The sequence below is a fragment of the Oncorhynchus mykiss genome, chromosome 23, assembly GCF_057628025.1.
Source record: "Oncorhynchus mykiss isolate SJ-2025 chromosome 23, ASM5762802v1, whole genome shotgun sequence".
NCBI lineage: Eukaryota > Metazoa > Chordata > Actinopteri > Salmoniformes > Salmonidae > Oncorhynchus > Oncorhynchus mykiss.
Window position 1 is genome coordinate 13,656,330 of NC_143044.1, and position 24,885 is coordinate 13,681,214.

The 24,885-nt window shown below is 40.8% G+C and overlaps 1 protein-coding gene across 2 annotated transcripts in view; it reads left to right on the forward strand.

The window, feature by feature from the left end:
- LOC110502460 (apoptosis-stimulating of p53 protein 2) overlaps positions 1–24,885 on the forward strand; it is a 53,401-nt gene that overhangs the window by 12,817 nt on the left and 15,699 nt on the right. For both annotated transcript variants that reach the window (XM_021580484.3, XM_021580486.3), the window contains exons 2-8: positions 2,588–2,735; positions 6,786–6,899; positions 9,722–9,792; positions 10,283–10,384; positions 12,792–12,951; positions 13,086–13,267; positions 14,716–14,880. In XM_021580484.3, the coding sequence (XP_021436159.2) occupies positions 2,588–2,735; positions 6,786–6,899; positions 9,722–9,792; positions 10,283–10,384; positions 12,792–12,951; positions 13,086–13,267; positions 14,716–14,880 (942 nt within the window). The remainder of the gene's footprint in view (positions 1–2,587; positions 2,736–6,785; positions 6,900–9,721; positions 9,793–10,282; positions 10,385–12,791; positions 12,952–13,085; positions 13,268–14,715; positions 14,881–24,885) is intronic.

The window sequence follows — 24,885 nt, forward strand, 5'->3', positions numbered from 1 at the left end:
GAATTTCTTTCCTTTTTAATGTGTTTGAGTCAATCAGTTATTCGGTGACAATGTAGAGGTGGAATACAGAAGATAGCCCTATTTGGTAAAAGACCAAATCCATATTATGGCAAGAACAACTCAAATAAGCAAAGAGAAATGACAGTCCATTACTTTAAGACATGAAATTCAGTCAATCTGGAAAAAGTCCAGCCTGGAAAAGAAGGTTTAAAGTTTCTTCAAGTGCAGTTGCAAAAACCATCCAGCGCTATGATGAAACTGGTTCTCATGAGAACCGCCACAGGAAAGGAATACCCAGAGTTACCCCTGCTGCGGAGGATAAGTTCATTCGAGTTGACTGCACCTCAGATTGCAGCCCAAATAAATGCTTCATAGAGTTCAAGTAGCAAACAGATCTCAACATCAACTGTTCAGAGTAGACTGTGAATCGGGCCTTCACGGTCAAATTGCTGAAAAGAAACCACTACTAAAGGAAACCAATGAAAAGAAGAGACTTGCTTGGGCCAAGAAACATGAACAATGGACATTAGACCGATGGAAATCTGTCCATTGATCTGATGAGTCCAAATGTTAGATTTTTGGTTCCAACTGTGTATCTTTGTGAGACGCAGAGTAGGTGAACGGATGATCTCCGCATGTGTGGTTCCCACCGTGAAGCATGGAGAAGGAGGTGTGATGGTGTGGGGGTGCTTTGCTGGTGACATTCTCAGTGATTTATTTAGAATTCAAGCCACACATAACCAGCATGGCCACCACAGCATTCTGCAGCGATACGCCATCCTGTCTAGTTGGCGCTTAGTGGGACTATCATTTGTTTTTCAACAGGACAATACCCCAACACACCTCCAGGCTGTGTAAGGGCTATTTGACCAAGAATGAGAGTGATGGAGTGCTGCATCAGATTATCTGGTCTCCACAATCACCCAACATCAACCCATTTGAGATGGTTTGGGATGAGTTGGACTGCAGAGTGAAAGAAATGCTGAGCACTTGTTGGCTGCTTATGTGGAAACTCCTTCAAGACTGTTGGAAAAGCATTCCAGGTGAAGCTGGTTGAGAGAATGCCAAGTGTGTGCAAAGCTGTCATCAAGGAAAAGGGTGGCTACTTTGAAGAATCTCACATTTTAAATATATTTTGTTTAATACTTTTTTGGTTACTACATGATTCTATATGTGGTATTTCATAGTTTTGATGTGATCACTATTTTTCTACAATGTAGAAAATAGTAAAAAATAAAGAAAAACCCTTGAATGAGTAGGTGTGTCCAAACTTTTGACTTGCACTGTGTGTAAGTGCCAAAATAAAGGAAACACCAACATAAAGTATCTTTAGTAGGGCGTTGGGACACCACGAGCCAGAACAGCTTAAAAGCACCTTGGCATAGATTCTACAAGTGTCTGGAATTTTATTGGAGGGATACGATGCCATTCTGCCACGAGATATTCCAAAATTTGGTGTTTTGTTGATGGTGGTGGAAATACTATCTCTAGCACCGCTCTAGATTCTCCCATAAGCATACAATTGGGTTGACATTTGGTACCTGAGACAGCCATGGCATATGGTTGACATCGTTTTCAAATCATTCAGTGACCACTCTTGCCCTGTGGATCTGGGAATTGTCATCCTATGGGAGCATAGCCATGGAAGCCAAAATAATGGTCAAAATGACAACGTTAAGCACTTTTAGTTCCTCAGTAGGTAGATAGACGCTATATAAAGCCAATCCATTATTTTTATTTATTTGTTTAATTTTATTTAAGTAGGCAAGTCAGTTTATAACAAATTCTTATTTACAATGACTGCCTACCAAAAAGCAAAAGGCCTCCTTAGGGAACGGGGGCTGGGATAAAAAAAATAAATATATATATATATATATATATATATATATATATATATATATATATATATATATAGGACAAAACACACATCACAACAAGAAAGACCTTAGACAACAACATGGCAAGTCAGCAACGCATGACAAAACAGCATGGTAGCAACACAACATGGTAGCAGCCCAAAACAGGGTACAAACATTGTTCAGCACAGACAGCAGCACAAAGGGCAAGAAGCGTGACAATACATCACGCAAAGCAACCACAACTGTCAGAGTGTCCATGATTGAGTCTTTGAATGAAGAGATTGAGAGAAAACTGTCCAGTTTGAGTGTTTGTTGCAGCTCGTTCCAGTCGGTAGCTGCAGCGAACTGAAAAGACGAGCGACTCAGGGATGTGTGTGCTTTGAGGACCTTTAGCAGAATGTGACTGGCAGAACGGGTGTTGTACGTGGAGGATGAGGGCTGCAGTAGATATCTCAGATTATTATTAAGATGGCCTGCCCAGAATTTGTATACATGAGCCTAAGCATGATGGGTTGTTATTTGCTTAATTAACTCAAGAACCACACCTGTGTGGAAGCCCCTGCTTTCAATGTACTAATTATCCCTCATTTAATTGTTTTTCCATTATTTTGGTTCGTGAGGGCTACTTTCAGAACTACTGGCTAAAAACAATACAAAAATACTGGGATTCTCTTTAAAGGATGTCATCATGTTAATATCTTGTGTTTGTCTCTCTCTCTGCCCCCCAGATGTTCTTGACAGTGTACCTCAGTAACAATGACCAGCATTTTACCGAGGTGCCCGTTACCCCGGAGACTCTGTGCCGGGACGTGGTGGAGCTGTGTAAGGAGCCCGGAGAGACAGAATGCCACCTGGCTGAGATGTGGCGCGGATCTGGTGAGCCTTCTCCCCTTTACAACTGTAGATGCCTGTCAATCTGACAACTAACACCTGTAGAGGCCTGTGAAATAAGGAACCTGGACCAGTAACAATATCTATGATCTAGTGATTACTTGAGGGAAACACATCTAGGCTAATCTTCTAATCAAACTTCAAGAGCATATGAAACATAAATAGGGAGAGTTTTGAGACAAAATACTATTTTGGAAAGCACACAAAGAAGCGAGGTGTGCTGACTGTGTGCCAACTGGCCAGACTTGATGCTTCTACTGAAGAGCTCAACTTTGTCTGTGTCTCTGTTGCTAATAAACTGGGTGTGTTATTCCCTAAAAAAACAGTTGCACACTGTTTTGCGGTCTGCACTGATGTGAAACTGTCTGTGTGTTCTAGGCTTGGAAGATATACTGTTTATACTGTTTTTTTTCCCTAAATTATTTGGTTTGCTAGCTAAGTGGCTAGATGTCAAGATCAAGCTTATTGGTTACAGCAGAGACATTCAAACACCTCCTGTATCAAGATCCCTGTTGCCTAAATGGTTTTATTCATCAAAAACATTAGCACACCTTGTGTGCAATTCCGGTAATACCGTATGCCCCGGTATGATACAGAAACGGTATGACGGTATGACAATCTGGATACTGCCCTACCCTAGTGTGTTTATTTGACTGTAATTTTTTGTTAAGAGTGACAACATGATCGATGTGTTTGGAACATTCTAAATACATTGGTGCAATACTCAACTATGTGATTAGTACTTCTGTATAATGAAGAGAAGATGGATGAGGGTGTTAAAGGGTGGAGTGGTTGACTAATAGGCCTGTTGGATCAGAACCAGCTCAGCTGAAAGCATCAACAACATATCTTTGTCCTTCCCTGAGGTACCACCTCTCTGGGACATGAAGTGAACATGTGACTCGTTTCAGGAAGCTAGGTGTATGTCACGTGTCACTACTTCACTGAAGAGGCATTTGAATGTAAATATGTATTTTTTTTAATCAGAATGCGGTTTTTGGTAGAAATGCCTTCTGGAACGTGAACTGCCTTAACTTCTTATGAATGGAATCCCGTTAACGGGATTGGTATGACAACAGCCAGTGAAAGTGCAGAGAGCCACATCATTTTACAGAAATACTCATTATAAATGTTGATGAAAATACTATTTTTACACATGGAAATATAGATATACCTCTCCATAATGCAACCGCTGTGTCAGATAAAAAAATAAAAAAAACTTTATGGAAAAACAAACCATGCAATAATCTGAGACGGCGCTCAGAAAAAAAAAAATATCCGCCATGTTGGAGAACAGAAATCAGAAATAACATTAAAAATATTCCATTATCCTTGATAATCTTCATCAGAATGCACTCCCAGGAATCCCAGTTCCACATTAAATGTTTGATTTAGTTCGATAATGTCCATCATTTATGTCTAAAGAGCTACTTTTGTTGGCACGTTTGTTGAACAAATCCAAAGTTATGAAGCGCGTTCCCTAGTTGCAGACAAAATGTCAAAAAGTTCTGTTCCTGTCCGTAGAAACATGTCAAACAATGTATGGAATCAATCTTTAAGATGTTTTTAACATAAAACGTCAGTAATGGTCCAACCGGCGAATTCCATTGTCACATAACCAATATCCCACTGTGTATTCAATCGGGGCTGGGTTGAAAATCGACCAACCTCAGATTTCCCACTTCCTGTTTGGATTTCTTCTCAGGTTTTTGCCTGCCATATGAGTTCTGTTATACTCACATACAGCATTCAAACAGTTTTAGAAACTTCAGAGTGTTTTCTATCCAATATTACTAATAATATGCATATATTAGCAACTGGGACTGAGGAGCAGGTCGTTTACTCTGGGCACCTTTCATCCAAGCTACTCAATTCTGCCCCTGCACCCATAAGAAGTTAATAAGAAACTTGTATGCCATCTGTAAATATGAATACAGTTGTTACATTTACGAGCCTAGTTGGTTTAGCCACAGTAAAAGTCAGGAACCTTCCCACTAGCCATGCTTGGTAGAGATAATGGATGGGCTGGACATGCCGAGAGATGAGTTCGGATTGGTCTGCTATGTAGCATGCTTCTGCCTAATAACAAAGGGCTACTCTATGTGTAGGTAATCCTTTCTAACACTTTTTTTTTAAGATATCACAATTAACTACAAAAGTGTTGCTCTCCACTTTCTGGAGGACCGTTTTGAAATCAGTGAAATGCCCGGTGGAAACAGAGTATGATAGCTAAGGAGATGGAGAACATTCTTGCGTTTGATTGCAAATATGTGGAGGGAGTCAAAGGGAACACACGAAGGCTGTTGTAATCCGGAGACAGGTGTTTTATACATCTCCAAACTAAGGGCAACCATGGCGTCCGTGACAGAGAGGGAGAAGAGTTCATCCATGTTTATGGGTAATTGAGTCTAGTTAGCTACATTTTCAGATAGTATAAGTTTCTCTAATTTTGTCCGAAAGTCGTTTCCGTCAAGTTAAAGCGTACTGTCAGCTAGCTAGTTAACATGACCTAGCTGGCTCGCTAGCTAAAGTTACAAATAATATTGCTCACAGATCATACATGTATCTCAGAGCCATTTGAATTGCTACATGTCTAAACAAAATACTGGATTACTATGCAAGTTACCATTTCACTGTACCGTTTACACCTTCTGTATCCTGTGACAAATGCATTTAGATTTTAGTTGATATAGTGTGTGTTTGCCAGAGATAGTAATGTGAAGAACAATGTGACCTGCACCAAATTCAAATTAGGATACCACGTTAGGCCAAGTTCTAATATTCTCCAGGAGAATGCCCTGCTTTTATTTTGCCATGATCACATCCGTAAGCTATTTTCTGTAATTTGCTTGCTATCAACTTGTAAATAATGATCTTGTTGTGAGGTTATTTTCCCTGTAATAATGAATACAAATTAGCTGAAGTTAAGATGTTGTCAGCTATATAATGTGGTCATTATTTGAACTGGCTAGCTTGCTAACTTAACATTTTGCTGGCTAGCTAACAAGCTAGAAACAAACCAAAACATTGCTTAGAAAGTAGCATTTTGTTGCCTGGTTTGCTAGATTAACATATACTAAATTCATGTTCAAACAGATGGGTTTATTGGCGTTAAAATATACCAGTTATGCAACCCACATTATTCCCACCTGGCAACCATCGTTATGCACACCTGGACTTCATCAGTACCTTGATTACTTCCCCTTTTATTTAGCCCTCAGTAGCCTCAGTCTTCAGGCAGTATTGGTTTGTTTTCATGTTCAGTACGCAGCTCCTGTTTTGTTCATTTGCCTTTCATCATTGTTATTAAACTCTCCTTCTGCACCTGCTTCCAGGACTCCCTGTGTAATCATGACAAAGGGCCATTTTTTTAAAAGTGGGTTATACGTTTTTCAACTTTCAAAGCAGAATTACTTTCCCAGTGTTCCTCAGCTGTAGTGTATGATGTACCATTTTCTAGCTCTGAGTCTCTACTTTTATCCAATGTAAAAAAAAAGAAAAGAAAACACAATTTCAAGTTTTTCTACTTAAGTCTTGATTAAATGCATATCTTCAAAATGTAGACTAGCCTCCCCCAGTCAGTGTGGTCTGATCGGATTCACAAACCACACAACACGTGTCATACGACACACACATTGACTGCTTTTCTTTTGAGACTAAATTACTAACATTTACAGCTGTATGTTTGTCCAATGTATGGATGCTGGATTGGCAGTCGCATGCGTGTCCATTTTTTCTACTCTTGTCACTTTAAACCAATGACGTAAAACACATCGATACTGCTAGGCAGGGTTAGAATTAAAGCACAGATCTTTTTTGGGATGATAGTGGGTTTAACCTTTTTTAATTTATTTTATTTTATAGGATGTGCCCATGTCATTATTTCCAAATATTGGGGGGTGCAATGATTTGTTATGGTTTATTGTTTCCCCAAGCACCACTAACTCGATTCCATAACATCCTAAACCTGTGTGTGTGTGTGTGTTCTCTAGTCTAACCCCTTCTTCTCTTCCCCACCTCCACTCCCCCCATCAGAGCGACCTGTAGGAGATGGGGAGCGGATGCTGGACGTGCTTCAGCGCTGGGGACAGCACAGGGCAGAGGTGCGCTTCTTCCTGCGTCATGACCGAGCGCCCAGCAGAGAATCAGGTTAGTTCCCAACCACCTAACAGGATGAGATGGATACAGAAGAACAACAGCATGCCACACACCACACATACAGTACCAGTCAAAAGTTTGGACACACCTACTCAAGGTTTTTTTTAAAATATATTTTTTAAAACTATTTTCTGCATTGTAGAATTATAGTGAAGACATCAAAATGATTAAATAACACATATGGAATCATTTAGTAACCAAAAAAAGTGTTAAATCAAAATAAATGTTAATGTTTGAGATCCTTCAAAGTAGCCACTCTTTGCCTTGGTAACAGCTTTGCACACTATTGGCTTTCTCTCAACCAGCTTCATGATGTAGTCACCTAGAATGTTTTTCAAGTAGCAGGTGTGCCTTGAAAATTTGTGGAATTTCTTTCATTCTTAATGCATTTGAGACACTCAGTTGTGTTGTGACAAGATAGGGGTGGTATAGAGAAGATAGTCCTATTGGGCAAAAGACCAAGTCCATGTTATGGCAAGAAGAAGTAAGAAAAGAGAAATGAAAGTCCATCATTACTTTAAGACATGAAGGTCAGTCAATCTTGATGCAAAAAGCATTAAGCGCTGTGTTGAAACTGGCTCTCACGAGGACCGCCACAGGAAAGGAAGATCCAGAGTTACCTCTGCTGCAAAGGATAAGTTCATTAGAGTTACCAGGCTCAGAAATTGCAGGCCAAATAAATGCTTCAGAGTTCAAGTAAAAGACACATCTCAACATCAACTGTTCAGAGAAGACTGCGTGAATCAGGCCTTCATGGTCAAATTTCTTCAAAGTAACCACTACTAAAGGACATGAGTAAGAACAGGAGACTTGCTTGGGCCAAGAAACATGATCAATGGACATTAGACCGGTGGAAATCTGTCCTTTGATCTGATGAGTTTGGCTTCAACCGCCGTGTCTTTGTGAGACGCAGAGTAGGTGAACGGATGATCTCTGCATGTGTGGTTCCCACCGTGAAGCACGGAGAAGAAGGTGTGATATTGTAGTGGTGCTTTGCTGGTGACACTGTCTGTGATTTATTTAGAATTCAAGGCACACTTAACCAGCATGGCTACAACAGCATTCTACAGCGATACAGCATCCCATCTGGTTTGCGCTTAGCTGGACTAACACTCCAGGCTGTGTAAGGGCTATTTAACCAAGAAGGAGAGTGATGGAGTACTGCATCAGATGACCTGGCCTCCACAATCATCCGACCTCAACTCAATTGAGATGGTTTGGGATGAGTTAGAGCGCAGAGTGAAAGAAAAGCAGCCAAGTGCTCAGCATATAACTCCTTCAAGACTGTTGAAAAAGCATTCCAGGTAAAGCTGGTTGAGAGAATGCCAAGAGTGTGCAAAACTGTCATCAAGGCAAAGGGTGGCTACTTTGAATAATGTAAAATATATTTGTTGAACACTTTTTATTTTGTTACTATATGTGTTGTTTTAATGTCTTCACTATTATTCTACAATGTATAAAATAGTAAAAATAAAGGAACCCTTGAATGAGTAGGTGTGTCCAAACTTTTGACTTGTACTGTATATACACATGTTCATAAACACACGAGCACTGTTATCAATTACGTGACAAGTTGTTAGAAAGTAGAAACTCGGATGGCCCTCCCTCCCCACAAGACATGGATTGTACAACAGAAGCCTAAAACCCCCTTTATCCACATATGCCTACAGATTGCTATTACAAGTTTTCAAATTCCAGACAAGCCTTCATTGACCTAATGCTCCAGGGCTGTCATTGTGAAGGGGTGTTCAAATCACATCTCTAAAAAATGAGTTAGTCCTCTGGTGGTGGGGATCCTCTCAGCCCCTCGTTGCATAACTACTAAGCCCTTGACCCCTCACAGCTTGGATATGGCTCTGGGATTAGATGGCTGTTTTCCTTTCTTGACATTTTAGCCTGTTCTTTTTTTTCCCCCACACTGTTAGCTTGTTTGTACTTAGGCCATGTCTTCGTAGTTGGCTCCCATTGCGTTCTTTCCGATAAGAGTTAGTTAGCCTTGTTAGTTAGTCTTGTGATATAATCCGCTAACTAAGCATTTTGTTTTCTCCTATAGAGAGGGCTTAGCCTTTTTTCCCCTCCCATCTCCTTTCTTTTTTCTCATAAAATGAGCTTAGCTAGCTACCAAAAGAGATGGCTATTTGCTCCATTAAGTTAACTAAGTAGCCTATTAAGTTAATTTGCCAATGTGATATCATTACCTTGTAGGCTACTTATTTGTCCAGAGTTAGTTTTAGTGTATTATTTTGCCCCAGAATAGTCCCCAGGCATAGCCCATGATTGTAACAGAGGTTGTCCAAAACTTTTATTTAAGTTACTTGGTAAAGGCTTTATCTTGGGCCGGGGATTAGATCAGGTTCATTGGCTCCCTAAAGCCTCCCCAACCACACAAATACGCTACGCATGTGCACCTACACACATTCTGACTCTATGAGCAGCTCCTCAGAAACCCAGAGTGCTGTAGTAAATTTGGAGATTATGACCTGTCTCTGGCGACACTGATCTCTTTGTGCTGGCTGAGTGGTTTAGTTTGTTGCTAATGCTGGCCAGTCTGTATTTGTGTAACCTCTTTGTGAACCCTACTCTCCAGCTGAAGGAACCTTTTGCAGAACGTGTGTCAGTGTATGGTATCTGAGCGAGCAGTCTCTTTTTCAGTCACTCATATCAGCTGTAATTCCAACGAACACTTTGCGAAAGTTTCTCATAGTTTCCTAAGCAGACTTGGTGGCGTTTTAATGTTTCCAGTCCCCAAAAAAACTTCTGCTACTTTACTCTTCTCTCCGAGTGTCTTTGACTGAGGTTTTGGTGTGTTTCAGGTGGCTCCCGAGGATCAGACTCAAAGAGGAATGGAGTGAAGAGCCCCTCAGATAGACGGATGGAGAACGGGGTGAGTTCAGAAACCATTGACTTTAGACAAACACTTGGAGACCTTTTAAAACAGTTTTTCATTCAGTCACTCACTCAATGTACATGTACATTTCCTATCCTATGATTCATTGGACTGGGCTATGTTTGACCATTTCCTCTCCCTGCTCTTGGTATGCTGGTGTTAGTTTCAGACTTTTGAACCTGTAACAGCTATAGCTTCCAAAGACAAGGAGCGGGAAAAACGGGTTTGGTTACTCCTGTGTCACCAATCGCGCAAAAAGAAATCCCTATATTTGAGCTTGTGCTATTTACCCACATGCAGAGACTGTACTTGTTCTACTTGGCTTCAGGCCTGTCCTGACAGATGCAAAACACATATTTCTCTTGGTTTGGAGTGAGAGAGAGAGGGTGTTTGTACGTAGACTATTCAGTGTTTGTCTTACTTTACCAACGCTCGTGTGTGTGTGTGTGCGTTGGCGTGTGTAACTGACTCTCTGTCTGTTGTGCAGGTGTCGGCCCCACGGATGGACATGACTCTGGCTGAGCTGCAGGAAATGGCTGCCAGACAGCAGCAGCAGATAGATGCACAGCAACAACTCCTCGCCTCCAAGGTAACAAGGGAGGGAGGGTAGAAAGAAAGAGAGGCGGGTGGAAAGGGGCTAATGAGACATGGATGAAGAAGGAAAGCAAGAGGGAGCAAGTGGGGTCAGATGAAAGAGGGAGATGCTGAGAGCAAGAGAAAGTGAAAGAGGGTGGGTAAAGTGATGGAAATAAATGGAGAGATTGAAAAACAGTGATGGTGTGAGACAGAGGGAGGGGACTATTAAAGACAAGGACAAAGTGATAGAGAAAAGTTGAGAAGGGGCTGGTTCATGGGATGGCCTTGAGCAGGTGGAGTGATGGAGAAGGTAACAAACAGGGAAATCAAAACATGTTATGTCACATGCACCAAATACAACTGGTGTAGACTTTACAGTGAAATGCTTGCTTATGATCCCTTCCCAACAATGCAGAGTAAAACAAATAATAATACAAAGAAAACATTTAATAAAATAGTAAGACAAGGAATAAAATAAAATGCACAAGAATGGAGCTTTATATGTATGTATGTATGTATGTACTGTGTGTATTTATGTGTGTGTATGTATGTATGTATGTAATGTATGTATGTATGTATGTATGTATGTATGTATGTATGTATGTATGTATTTGTGTGTGTATTGTGTGTATACAGCATATACAGTAGTCTAGTGAGTGTGCGTTGGGTCAGTGCAGATAGTTTGGGTAACAATTATTTTACTATTTAGCAGTCTTATCGCTTGGGGGTCCGAGTGAGTTTATAAAAACTGTCATCTCCTACCATTTTGATAGATTGGAGACTGTCAGAAAACGTGGTTGTAACATTAATAATTTGGTTGTTATTCCATTGGTTCCCTCGAGGCAGAGTGGCCCACACTCATTGAATATGCCGCTTTTAAATGTTAGAGCAATCACAACTAAAACCTTTTCTTGTGAATGACCTCCATTACTGAGTGCAAAGTTGATTGCATGTGTCTCACTGAAACATGGCTGTCATCAGACTGTTGTGCTGCTCTTATTGAATCTTACCCCCCGGACTACAGCTTTTCATATTCTAACAGAAAAGGGTGTGGGGTCAGCCTCTATTTTTACTAATGCTCTCCTCTGTAAGGACATTTCGTTTGGCAACTTTGGGTGTTTTAAGCATCATGTTTTACTGTTTAAATGTCAGCCACCAGTACTGGCCATCACCCTGTATAGGCCGCCAAGGCACTAACCCACTTTCTTTACTGATGTATCTGAACTATTGTCTATTGTCCTTAAGAACTATGCCAAAGTCATTGTCTTGAGTGATTTTAATATTCATGTTGACATTGAGACCGACTCCAAGGCCATTGAATTTATGAATCTTTTGAGCTCTATGGACTTTATCCAACATGTTACTGTGCCCACCCATAAACAAGGCCTGGTTATTACCAATGGGCTTTCTATTGACATGTCCTCTATTGTTTGTTGCTTTACCTGATCACCAATGTGTATTGTTTACTACCTTGATGCCCATAGCACATGATTATACTGAATGCATCATTAAGAAATGCTATCTTACCTCTGAATTTGCTGCAGATTTTTAGTGTATGAACAATACTCCACCTTCCTCTTGTGATGATTTAATTGATCACTTTAATATCAAATTAAGGGCAACCATTGATGCCATAGCTCCAGTAAAGTTGAAAAAGGCCACATCCAAACACTTGGTTGTGTGAGGAAACTAATCCATTTAAGAGAAATTGCAGAAAGGCAGAGCGGAAGTGGAGAAAGTCAAAGTTGCAGGTCCGTTATGCTATTCTGAGAGAGCAAGTTGGCATGTACAGTACCAGTCAAAAGTTCAGACACACCTACTCATTCAAGGGTTTTTCTTTATTTTTACTATTTTCTGCATCTCATCCATGCCTTACTGCATTACATGTCTGAAATGTGCTGTAAGAATAAATATAGATTTGATTTGATTAACCAGGAGAGCGGCCAAGTTAACATGCCTTGCTGGAAAATACACTACTGTTTTAAAGTATAACCTTTCTCAGAAAATACATGTCACGTTTATGGCACAATGAGTAGTTCATTGTTAAACTTTGACTGTAGTCATATTCAAATGTTCAATTATAACCAATGACAGGTACTGTATGTTTGACAGGATAGCATGCCATAAAAGCAGCATTTAATATAATTGAAAACAGGTCATAGATACACCAAAATGTACATACATTTAAAATGATATAGTAGGCTGTCAATTAAATGGTGAAGTAAAACAAATGACTTTGCTCGGGGAAGGTGTAGGAGCAGCTGCTATGGTTTATAAAACATCAGGCCTCCGTAACCATCCTCTTTCTTTTCTCTTACTCTCCCCTCCACAGGAGCAGTGTCTGCTACCTGAAGCCACAGCAGAGGCAGCAAAAACACTGTAATAACGCAATCTCTCCTCCCTACTCCTCCTGTCTTTAGGAGCAGCGTCTGCGCTACATGAGGCAGCAGCAGCAAGCGTCCGAGCAGGAGAAGTTGCAGCGTCTCAAGGAGAATGTGGAGAACCAGGAGACCAGGCTGAAGAAGGTCCGGGCCCTCAAGGGCCAGGTGGAGCAAAAACGCCTCAGCAACGGCAAGCTAGGTGAGCACAGTGCTGCTATGAATGGGCAAGGGATTGGTTGTTGTTTGGATTGACTGAGCGGTGAATTGATTGGTGGATTTGTGTAGGATGACTGACTGATCGATTGGTTCTAACCTCCTCTCTCTCGTCTTTAGTGGAGGAGATAGAGCAGATGAACAGTCTGTTCCAACAGAAGCAGAAGGAGCTGGTGGTGGCTGTGTCCAAGGTGGAGGAGCTCAGCAGACAGCTGGAGATGCTCAAGAACGGCAAGATGGACTCCTTCCACGACAACCAGAGCTCTGTGGCTGAACTGGACCTCCTCTACAAAGAGCTACAGGTGTGTATGATTGGAGTTTGCAGATGTGGGACAATTGAAAATTCCATTGAACTTGAACTAAATCCCAGGAGCTCAGTTGTTAGAAAGTGTTTTACATATGCAGGCTATTTAGCCCAGGTCTGATTTCAAATCACGTACATTTTGTATGTGGCTTGTGTGGGACTCAAACCCTGAACTATCTCTACTACCATGCCCTAACTAATCAAATGAGCCATCAGAACCACTGGTTCATAGCCTCATACAGTGCCTTCAGAAAGTATTCACACCCCTTGACTTTTTCGACATTTTGTTATGATACAGCCTGAATTTAAAATTCAATTGCGATTATTCTTTTATTTTTGGTCACTGGCCTACACACATTACCATGATGTCAAAGTGGAATAATGTTTTTCGAAATGTTTACAAATTAATTAAAAATGAGCTGAAATGTCTTGAGTTAATAAGTATTCAACCCCTTTGTTATGGCCAGCTTAAATAAATTTAAGAGTAATAATGTGCTTAACAAATCACATAAGTTGCATGGACTCACTCTTTGTGCAATAAGAGTGTTTAACATGATATTTGAATGACTACCTCATCTCTATACTCCACACATACAATTATCTGTAAGGTCCCTCGTTCAAGCAGTACATTTCAAACACAGACCAGGGAGGTTTCCAATGCCTCGCAGAGAAGCGCACCTATTGGTAAATGGGTAAAACAAAACAAAAAAAAGCAGACATTGAATATCCATTTGAGCATGTTGAAGTTATTAATTACACTTTGGATGCTGTAGCAATACACTCAGTCACCACAAACATACAGGCGTCCTTCCTAAAAACCTAGTTCAGTCTACCTTCCAACAAACACTGGGAAACAAATTCACCTTTCAGAAGGAAAGCCTAAATCACAAGCCCAAATATACACTGGAGTTGCTTACCAAGACGACATTGAATGTTCCTGAGTGGCCTAGTTACAGTTGACTTAAAACGTCTTGAAAATCTATGGCAAGACTTGAAAATTGCTGTCTAGCAATGATCAGCAACCAACTTGACAGAGCTTGAAGATTTTTTTAAAAGAATAATGTGCAATTGTATTGTACAGTCCAGGTGTGCAAAGCTCTTAGAGACTTACCCAGAGACTCACAGCTGTAATCGCTGCTAAAGGGGATTCTAACATTTATTGACTCAGTGGTCTGAGTGGTCTATAAATCATATATTTCTGTATTTAATTTTCAGTACATTTGCTAACATTTCTAAAAACATGTTTTACTTTGTCATTATGTGGTATTGGATGTAGATGGGTGAGAAGCAAAATACATTTTAGCATTTTTTTAATTCAGACTGTAACACAACAAAATGTGGAATAAGTCAAGGTGTATGAATACTTCTGATGGCGCACTGAATGTCCTCTACCCTGTCCTCCATCCTAGTTCAGCTCTCTGACATGTCATCTCTTGTCCCCTCTAGCTGCGTAACAAGCTGAACCAGGAGCAGAACTCAAAGCTGCAGCATCAGAGAGAGAGTCTGAACAAGCGCAACCTGGAGGTGGTGTCTATGGACAAAAGGGTCAGTGAGCTCCGAGACCGTCTCTGGAAGAAGAAGGCCGCTCTGCAGCAGAAAGAGAACCTGCCTGTGAGTGTACACACACACACACACACACACACACACACACACACACACACACGCACAGATGAGTGCAGAACTACTACTTTGACATCTCAAGACTTTGTGAAAGAAATGGAAATGTTTATCATGAAGCACACCCTATCAAAATTGATAACCTGAGCGCCCCCTTGGGGCTGCAGAGTATGAACACAACTGTATTTTGTTTACCTCTGAAAGCCCCAGATGCCCTGGCCCTCAGAGCCAGCCTCTATCAAAAAAGTAAGATGCCTCAAACCTGTCTCTTGTTGCCTTTCTGCACTGACAAACAAATCACTGACCCACAGGACTGAAATACACTCAGATATCTCCTTCCACAGTTAACTTTTTCAATCTCTCTCTATTCAGCGTTCTTCAACCCTCGTCCCTGGGACCCACATAGTGGGGAGATGCTTTTCCCAGCCCAGTACTAACACCTGATCAAGGTATTTTAGTGCTTGGCTGGAGCAAAAGCCTGCACCCCGGTGGCTCCCAAAGATCAGGATTGAAGGACATGAATGGCATGGAATGAATCGATGTTTTGATCCTTGTCACGGGTTTGATTTTTCTATCTCAGTTTACACTCAACATTCCATCTCTTCAGCCCAACTTGGCAAAAACAACTCCAGGAGAGGGGAGGAGACTAGAGCTTAGGCAGGCAGGCAGACAGGAATGCCAGAGGAGATGGTATCACTGCCTGGTATCTCTCTGCCCCTCTTCCTCTGAATTGTTTTTGACTCCTGTGGTTTCCACTGCACTTTTTAATCTATGTAAACATGGAACTTTTTAATCTATCTTTGAAAGATTTTGTGAGGAAATTGTCTGGACACAGGAGATTTGCTGTAGCTATTAGTGTACTAGAACAACGTGTAAGAGCGAGGAGTGTTTGTCAAATAGAAACTCAGAGTGGTTGTGGATGATTTGCTCAGGCACTCAAAATCTTAAATTGTGTTAGTAAATCCCAGGCATGATTTATTATGATTTTACATGTTTCATGTGGTGGGCAATTTACAAAATCTATCCTCGATCATTGGTATTTTAATAGAGAAACAAAACCACTGTCAAATGAATAGCCAACACCCTTTACTTCCCTCCTTGATAACTCTATCATGTTGTATCTCAATCAAACTAACTTAATGTGGGGAGTCTAGATTTACAGTGCCTTCAAAAAGTATTCATACCCCTTAACTTATTCCACATTTTGTTGTTAGAACCTGAATTCAAAATTAATTAAATATATATTTTTTTTTTTTACCCATCTACACACAATACCCCATAACTACAAACTGAACAAATGTTTTTAGAAATGTTGGCAAATGTATTGAAAATGAAATATAGAAATATCTATTTTACATACAGTGCCTTGCGAAAGTATTCGGCCCCCTTGAACTTTGCGACCTTTTGCCACATTTCAGGCTTCAAACATAAAGATATAAAACTGTATTTTTTTGTGAAGAATCAACAACAAGTGGGACACAATCATGAAGTGGAACGACATTTATTGGATATTTCAAACTTTTTTAACAAATCAAAAACTGAAAAATTGGGCGTGCAAAATTATTCAGCCCCCTTAAGTTAATACTTTGTAGCGCCACCTTTTGCTGCGATTACAGCTGTAAGTCGCTTGGGGTATGTCTCTATCAGTTTTGCACATCGAGAGACTGACATTTTTTCCCATTCCTCCTTGCAAAACAGCTCGAGCTCAGTGAGGTTGGATGGAGAGCATTTGTGAACAGCACTTTTCAGTTCTTTCCACAGATTCTCGATTGGATTCAGGTCTGGACTTTGACTTGGCCATTCTAACACCTGGATATGTTTATTTTTGAACCATTCCATTGTAGATTTTGCTTTATGTTTTGGATCATTGTATTGTTGGAAGACAAATCTCCGTCCCAGTCTCAGGTCTTTTGCAGACTCCATCAGGTTTTCTTCCAGAATGGTCCTGTATTTGGCTCCATCCATCTTCCCATCAATTTTAACCATCTTCCCTGTCCCTGCTGAAGAAAAGCAGGCCCAAACCATGATGCTGCCACCACCATGTTTGACAGTGGGGATGGTGTGTTCAGCTGTGTTGCTTTTACGCCAAACATAACGTTTTGCATTGTTGCCAAAAAGTTCAATTTTGGTTTCATCTGACCAGAGCACCTTCTTCCACATGTTTGGTGTGTCTCCCAGGTGGCTTGTGGCAAACTTTAACCAACACTTTTTATGGATATCTTTAAGAAATGGCTTTCTTGCCACTCTTCCATAAAGGCCAGATTTGTGCAATATACAACTGATTGTTGTCCTATGGACATAGTCTCCCACCTCAGCTGTAGATCTCTGCAGTTCATCCAGAGTGATCATGGGCCTCTTGGCTGCATCTCTGATCAGTCTTCTCCTTGTATGAGCTGAAAGTTTAGATGGACAGCCAGGTCTTGGTAGATTTGCAGTGGTCTGATACTCCTTCCATTTCAATATTATCGCTTGCACAGTGCTCCTTGGGATGTTTAAAGCTTGGGAAATCTTTTTGTATCCAAATCCGGCTTTAAACTTCTTCACAACAGTATCTCGGACCTGCCTGGTGTGTTCCTTGTTCTTCATGATGCTCTCTGCGCTTTTAACGGACCTCTGAGACTATCACAGTGTAGGTGCATTTATACGGAGACTTGATTACACACAGGTGGATTGTATTTATCATCATTAGTCATTTAGGTCAACATTGGATCATTCCGAGATCCTCACTGAACTTCTGGAGAGAGTTTGCTGCACTGAAAGTAAAGGGGCTGAATAATTTTGCACGCCCAATTTTTCAGTTTTTGATTTGTTAAAAAAGTTTGAAATATCCAATAAATGTTGTTCCACTTCATGATTGTGTCCCACTTGTTGTTGATTCTTCACAAAAAAATACAGTTTTATATCTTTATGTTTGAAGCCTGAAATGTGGAAAAAGGTCGCAAAGTTCAAGGGGGCCGAATACTTTCGCAAGGCACTGTAAGTATTCACACCCCTGAGTCAATACTTTGTTGAAGCACCTTTTGCAGCGATTACAGCTGTGAGTCTTTCTGGGTAAGTCTTAAGGAGCTTTCAACACCTGGAAGGTGCAACATTTGCCCATTTATTCCTTTGAAATGTTTACAAGCTCTGCCATTGGTTTTTGATCATTGCTTGACAACCATTTTCAAGTCTTAGGTTTTCTTGTAGATTTAAGTCAAAACTGTAACTCAGCCACTCATGAACATCCTGTCTTTTTGGTAAACAACTCTAGTGTAGATTTGACCTTTTGTTTTAGGTTATTGTCCTGCTGAAAGGTGAATTAATCCTCCAGTGTCAGATGGTGAGCAGACTGAACCAGGTTTCCTCTAGGATTTTGCCTGTGCTTAACTCCATTCTTTAAAAAAAATCCTGAAACATTCCCCAGTCCTTAACAATTACAAGCATGTTGTGTGTGTGTGTGTGTAGGCCAGTGACAAAGACAAATCTAAATTGAATCCATTTTCAATTCAGGTTGTAACACGACAAATGGTGGAAAAGTAAATGGGTGTGAATACTTTCTGAAGGCACTTTATCTGTCCAGTTGAGTAACTTTATGCCTACTAATCCAAGTTTTAGAATTTAAAGGGACATTCCCCGAATGTTAATCTCCTGCACCACCCAAACATCAACATAATATTATGTGAAAATGCCAGGATTCTATGTGTTGTAGTCATAAAGATACACACAAAGTGTTTTTAGATAATGTCATCGGAAAACCATCTGGTGTGTATTATGTGATTTTAACCAACTACTACTAACCTTTGTCTACTCATAGTTGGTTAAATCACAGGATGCAGTGACACACAGATGGTGTCATCAGAAACACTTAACCTCTTGTTTTTTTTTTTTTACTTAACATAGAAACGCACCATTTTCACATTTTGGTATGTTGCTGGAGATGATGAAGTTGAAAATGTTTCCTTAAAAGTGTGCATGCTACGGATCACAATATTGCCTGGTTCATATGATTTTTGCATTTATGTCATAAAGTATATATTAAGCTGTATATGTGCAAATGTGACCGACTGCCTTGATTCGGTCTTATGTAGCAAAATTAGAAAGTGTGTTTTTTTTTTACAATAGATAAAATAGACTCAGAGCTAGAACATGGTATATCGCACACTGCAGTTGAGGAACAATGGGAAAGTAATTCTGGTTTTAAAGTTGATAAACTTGTAACCCCACTTTTGAGAAAATGTCCCTTGAATGTTTTGGTACACCTACTGCAGATCTCTTTGTCTAAACCCATTCAGTATCGTTCACACCCTCTTAAGCCCCACCCAACTCTTTAAGGATTCACATGTGAGGCCATGTGGTAATCAAATAAAATCTATGTTAATTTGTCACATGCACAGGATACAGGTGTCAGCGGTACAGTGAAGTGTTTACTTGCATAGTAGCAATATCAAAAACAGAAGTGTCCAGATAAAAATATTTTATAAATATTTTATTATTAATAGATGACGCTTACCCAACACACTAAATTGATGGGTCATCTGAAGGAAATGCTATAACCACCCCCCATACACATCTAGCTAAATGGATGGGTTACACTTGTACACATGTTCATGAAATCCAGTAGATGGCCGCAATCAACCCCAGACACACCTGGCTAATTTGATGGGTCATGTAATAATCCATTTGAAGTGGAGTATTTTTGTTTAGACATGTAGCTAGCTAGGTAGCTAGCTAATCAACGAACCTGCATAATCCCAAGTCATACAAACATTGTCATAGATGTAGTATGAATTTGCAGGCAGCTAAAGCTAACAAAGTAGGTTCAATGTTAGCTAGCTAACATTTGGGCTATAACTATTAATGCAAATGGGTTTCTGATTTAAAACATATTACTACACATATCATACAAGTAATGTTAGATAGTGAGCAAGCAAGCTAAGGTTTCCTCGCTAACTAACTGCTTTAACTTGCAATAAAAACGACTTTCTGACAAAATTATAAACATATCTGAAAATATAGCTAGACTCTTACCCATATTCATGGATGAATGCTTCACGGCAGACTGGAACCATTTAACTCCATTTTGTTTGTAGCTACAAATTGTTTGACCAGCGTTGTGTCAAGTCACTCCGGTTCACATTGACTGTGGTATGTGCAGAAAGTAGCCTATTACATTTTCCAACTGATCTGTCGATAGCGCCGGCTAAATTCAGGGCATATATGTTGTTGAGGAAAGTAGAATGCCATTGAGAACTACAAAAGTTAACTTTATATCTTTCAAAAACAGCGAGGTAGAAACGACTGTCAACACTCATGTTATAGACAGAAGCATGCTACATGGCAGACCAATCCAAACTCATCTCTCAACATGTCCAGCCCATTCATTATCTCAGCCAATCATGGCTAGCAGGAAGGTTCCTGAATTTATCCATGGCTAAACCAACTAGGCTCGTAATTTTAATAATTGTTTTCATATTTATTGATGGAATACAAGTTTGTTATCAAGGCATTTCTGCCAAAAAACGCATTCTGATCAAAAATAAATGTTTACGTTCAAATGCTGTGAAGTAGTGACGTAGTTTCCTGAAACGAGTCACAAATAGTCTGCTTTGTAAACTGCTTTGGATGAAAGTGTATACTAAGCAAAACACATTATATGCCATTAGACCCCCCTCCAATCTGCAGTGCTAAAACTCACAGAATGAATAATTCAACCACATACCGTAGTGGAATTAATCCTCATCTTCCGTGAGAACTATAAAATAAATGAAAATACAGTTAAGCACACTCTTACAACTGTGTTGTCTCATGAGTCACTTATTAGCTTCATATAACTCTGAAGTGCTCACATACATTTAAAAAAAAAACGTTTAGCTGGAGATAACAGTATCAGATTATTGAATAAAGGAAAAATACTTCATTGGATGCTTATTACGTAAGGGAGGAAATCAAACTTCACACCTCTTATTCCTGGCATGAATTCACGCTTCATCCTTAATTATTATAACGTTACCATCCTAACATACACGCTTCAACCTTTACGAACTACACCCGAAGACATGAAAAACCTAGCTAACCCAGCGTGAGATTGCCTTCACTCAACAAGTGTGTGGCTACAATAATAATCTCTGTTACAACAGTTCTTGGCCACGTAGTTCTGCTTGTCTTACCATTTCCCTTGCATAGCCAACACGTAAACAATTCAAACAAAAAAACAACGACATAGACTGACAGGTTAATTGTCAGTTACACTCCCACCAATCACCTGTGATTTCTGTGAAGGGGTTCTGGGTCATTGTCATCTCTCCCACCTTGATTTGTCCTTTGGGAAGTTTCTCCTGCCAAAGAAAGTCTGTACCTGTGAACCAGTTGGAAGCCATGAGCTGTTCTGATGTGAGACCTCTGGAAGCGTGATCCACAGGATTCTCTTGAGAGGTCACATATCTCCATTCTTCAGGATCTGTTCTTTGCTTAATGCGTTGAATACGGTTAGCTACAAAGATGTGGAATCTTCTGGCTTCATTGTTGATGTAGCCAAGAAATACATTCGAGTCTGTCCAGAAGTATTCCTGTAGACCTTGTTTTTCTAGCTCCTTTTTGAGTATGTCACTTGTCCGAACAGCTACCACCGCTGCTGAAAGTTCCAGTCGTGGTATGGTCGTAACCTTGGAAGGGGCGACTCTCCACTTCCCCATAACTAGGGAGCAATGAACTTATCCTGCTGTGCTGATTGTTCTGAGGTATGAGCACTCTGGAACTTGTCTGATGCGACACACCAGAGTTCACCAAGTGCTCTCTCCGTGTGTGGTTCACCCAGAGCCATATCCAGGTCTTTGATACCCTCTTGTATTGTAGCTATAAATTCATTGCTGTTGGAGATAAACTTGTGCAACCGAAGTTTGCCGATGCTGCAAAGCTCCCTTGCTTCTTTCACCAGCTGGGCCGCTTCAGCTACAGACGATATGCTCATCAACCCATCATCAACATAAAGTTCCTTTCTATAAACTGGATAGACTCCTCGCTGAAGCTTCCTCGTCCTTTGGCAGCAATATGTTTGAGACCGTAGTTGGCACAACCAGGAGATTAAGCTGCGCCGAACAAGTGGACCTTCATACGATATACTGAGGTTTGAGACTCTAGATCTCCGTTCTCCCACCAAAGGGAATGCAGATAATCTTGGTCTTCTGCTTTCACATGAAACTGGTGAAACATGCGCTCCATGTCACACATGATTGTGACTGGACCCTTACGGAAACGGCAAAGGACACCCAGCAATGTGTTTGTCAACTCTGGACCAGTAAGGAGATGGTCATTCAAGGACGTCTCTCTAAACTTCTCTGAGCAGTCAAAGATGACTTGTATCTTCCCAGGCTTTTGTGGGTGATAAACCCCATGGTGCGGGATGTACCATGCTGGATGCTTGTTAATTTCATCCTCGGAGACCTTCTCAGCATCTCCACAAGCTATGGTCTCTTCCATGAAGGTTGTGTAGTCCTTGTAGTACTGCTTGTCCTTATCCTCCTTTCACGGCACTTGAGACGGTGTTCTTGCAGTCTCTGGAGTGGGAATATGATCTCTGTTTGCGGTAATAAACTCTCTCGAGTAGGTCGTTGGCAGAGGGATTTTCTTCTCCAAGAAAAACCCTCTAACCTGCAAACCAGACAGCTTCTGGCAGGGCACAATGGTATTCCCTGAAGCCATTGTAGAGGTTTCAGTTGTACTGGCTCCTTCCTTGTATTGAGAGCTTTTGTTGCCTCTTCAAAGATAACAGTGGTGTCGCTCTGGGTGTCAAGATGTGCGTACATGAGAACTTCACAATCTGGCTCGCTTGTGGTTGACACCCATACTGGAATGATTGTGGAGGTTTGAGTGGTGTTAATGGCCCTTACGACTCTGTTAGATATGGCCTCACTTGACGCTCTTGTCCCCTTATCTTGTGGGGGCTCTTTCTTATCCCTTGACCTTTCTTTAGTACGATCTTCGTTCATGCAGGATGGATGCCTCCTCTGACACATGTCACAGGTGTTCCTGTTATCACAATCTTTCAAACGATGCCCAGGCCTTAAACAGCCAAAGCACAATTTATTTCCTTGAACAAACTTCTGTCGCTCTGTGGTGGGCTTATCCAAGAACTTCCAACATTTGTGGAGACTGTGACCTGACTTCTCACAGAAGACACAACTAGTAACAGTACCTTTTTCATCAGAGTTAGTTGCTAATACCCTTGCTCCAGGGCTTTGAATCCTTGGCGTCTTAGGTTTCCCATCTTCACTTGGTTTCAAAGCGTATAGGGATGTTACAGGATTGCAAGCGATATTGGCTTCTCTCAAACTGGCTGAAGCTAGGAAAGGTCTCAGTTTCTTCTAAGATGTCTATGACCTTTGTATTCCATCTTGAAGTTAGCCAATCTGGAAGTTTAGCGAGGATCTTTTGGTTTTAATTACAGTCATTAACCACCTCAAGGCCCTTATTCTGAGACATAGCAGCCTCACAGCTGCGAAGAAAGTCTACAAGGTTTCTAAGTTCAATACTGTCCTTGGATCCTATCTTAGTCCATGCTTTGAGCTTATCGCTGAAGGACTTGGCGATAAGGAATTTGTTTACGTACCTTTCTTCAAGAATGGTCCACACAGCATGATAGGCTGACTGTGTTCCTAACCGAAAGTAACTGCGATGGTCTTCTTGGCAGGCCCACCAACATATTTTCTTAAGTAGTATATTTTCTCAGTTGCTGGTATGAGTCTAAAAAGAGACCTTCCAGTCTGTGAAAGAGAGTGGTTCTCCATTGAATGTTACTGGTTCTGGTATGGGGAGGCGGCTTACACTGATGGATTCCGTTAGTAACCTGACCATGGTCTTGGTGCCATTTTCTTGTTGTCTGCTTGTCACAGCATGTTGTGGTGAGAGACTCTGAAATAAGCAACTTCTGTGCATGACCTCTTTATCTTTCACAGATTTGCAGTTAGAGTAGTTCTCTCTTCTCGTCCTCTGAGTATTCATCTTGCTGATACACTCCGCTGTCCTCTTCTAATCTTCATCTTCAAGTCTCTGAAGCTCTACTAGTTGGCATTCTTGCTTAACCATTACTTCTAAAGCTGCTTGGTTAGCAGCAACTTCTGCCCCAACCTCTTGTCTCTTGACAGATGACACACTTGAGCATCCGGAGGTGACCTTTTGAGTTGCTTTGAGTCTGGGAGGAAGCAATTGAGTGCTGATAGTTGAGACTTGTCTTATGTGAGAGTTCGGACATGCACAAGGAATTGCTCTCATTCCAGTGCAGCTCTTCTATTTGGTTACTTTGACCTTCTTCCCTGCTTTCTAACTGACACCTTACAGTCTTGATAATAGACCTTGTAATAGCTTCACAAGTATCAACTCTGCGGCGTATATCATAGTCGGGAATGTCGATTTGACGCAAATTTACATAGGCAAGGTTTAGCTCTGTAGAGGTATGGCTAAACTTTCTTAGGAGGTCTTGTAGTAGGTCTTCAGAGCAACAGCCTGTCAGTGACCGTTTTGCCTCCTTTTACCAGGGCCTTCCACTTCTCATAGCTGACCCTGAAACGATGTTCAAGCTGGCTCCACCTTTCGTCACTCAGTTCTCTGCCCGTTTCAGTTAACCTGCGGACCCTCTCACCTCTTCGTGGCTCTTGTTGTGATGTCTCATTAGCAGCCTCTGTATCATCATTCGCTGGCAGCCATGACTCCACACTGGTCTGGGTCTCTTTCTGCTGCTCTGTTTGTTGTGATGAAGGTTTGATGTTCCCGAGGTGTTGCTGCGGCTGCTCAACTTGACCCATCCCATCCCCTGTCACTTTTAGTGAAACTACCTCTTACTGACATTCTAGATAAGGTTTGGATAAGTATGTCATTTATACTCTAATTCACTGTAATTTAAACCTCGGTACGTGATATAAACACTTATAACACTTTTAACAAAAGCTTGAACAAACACTTTACCAAACAATTACACTTAACTTAAAGGTGAAAATATAATTAATAGGTGTACGCTAACCCTTAATG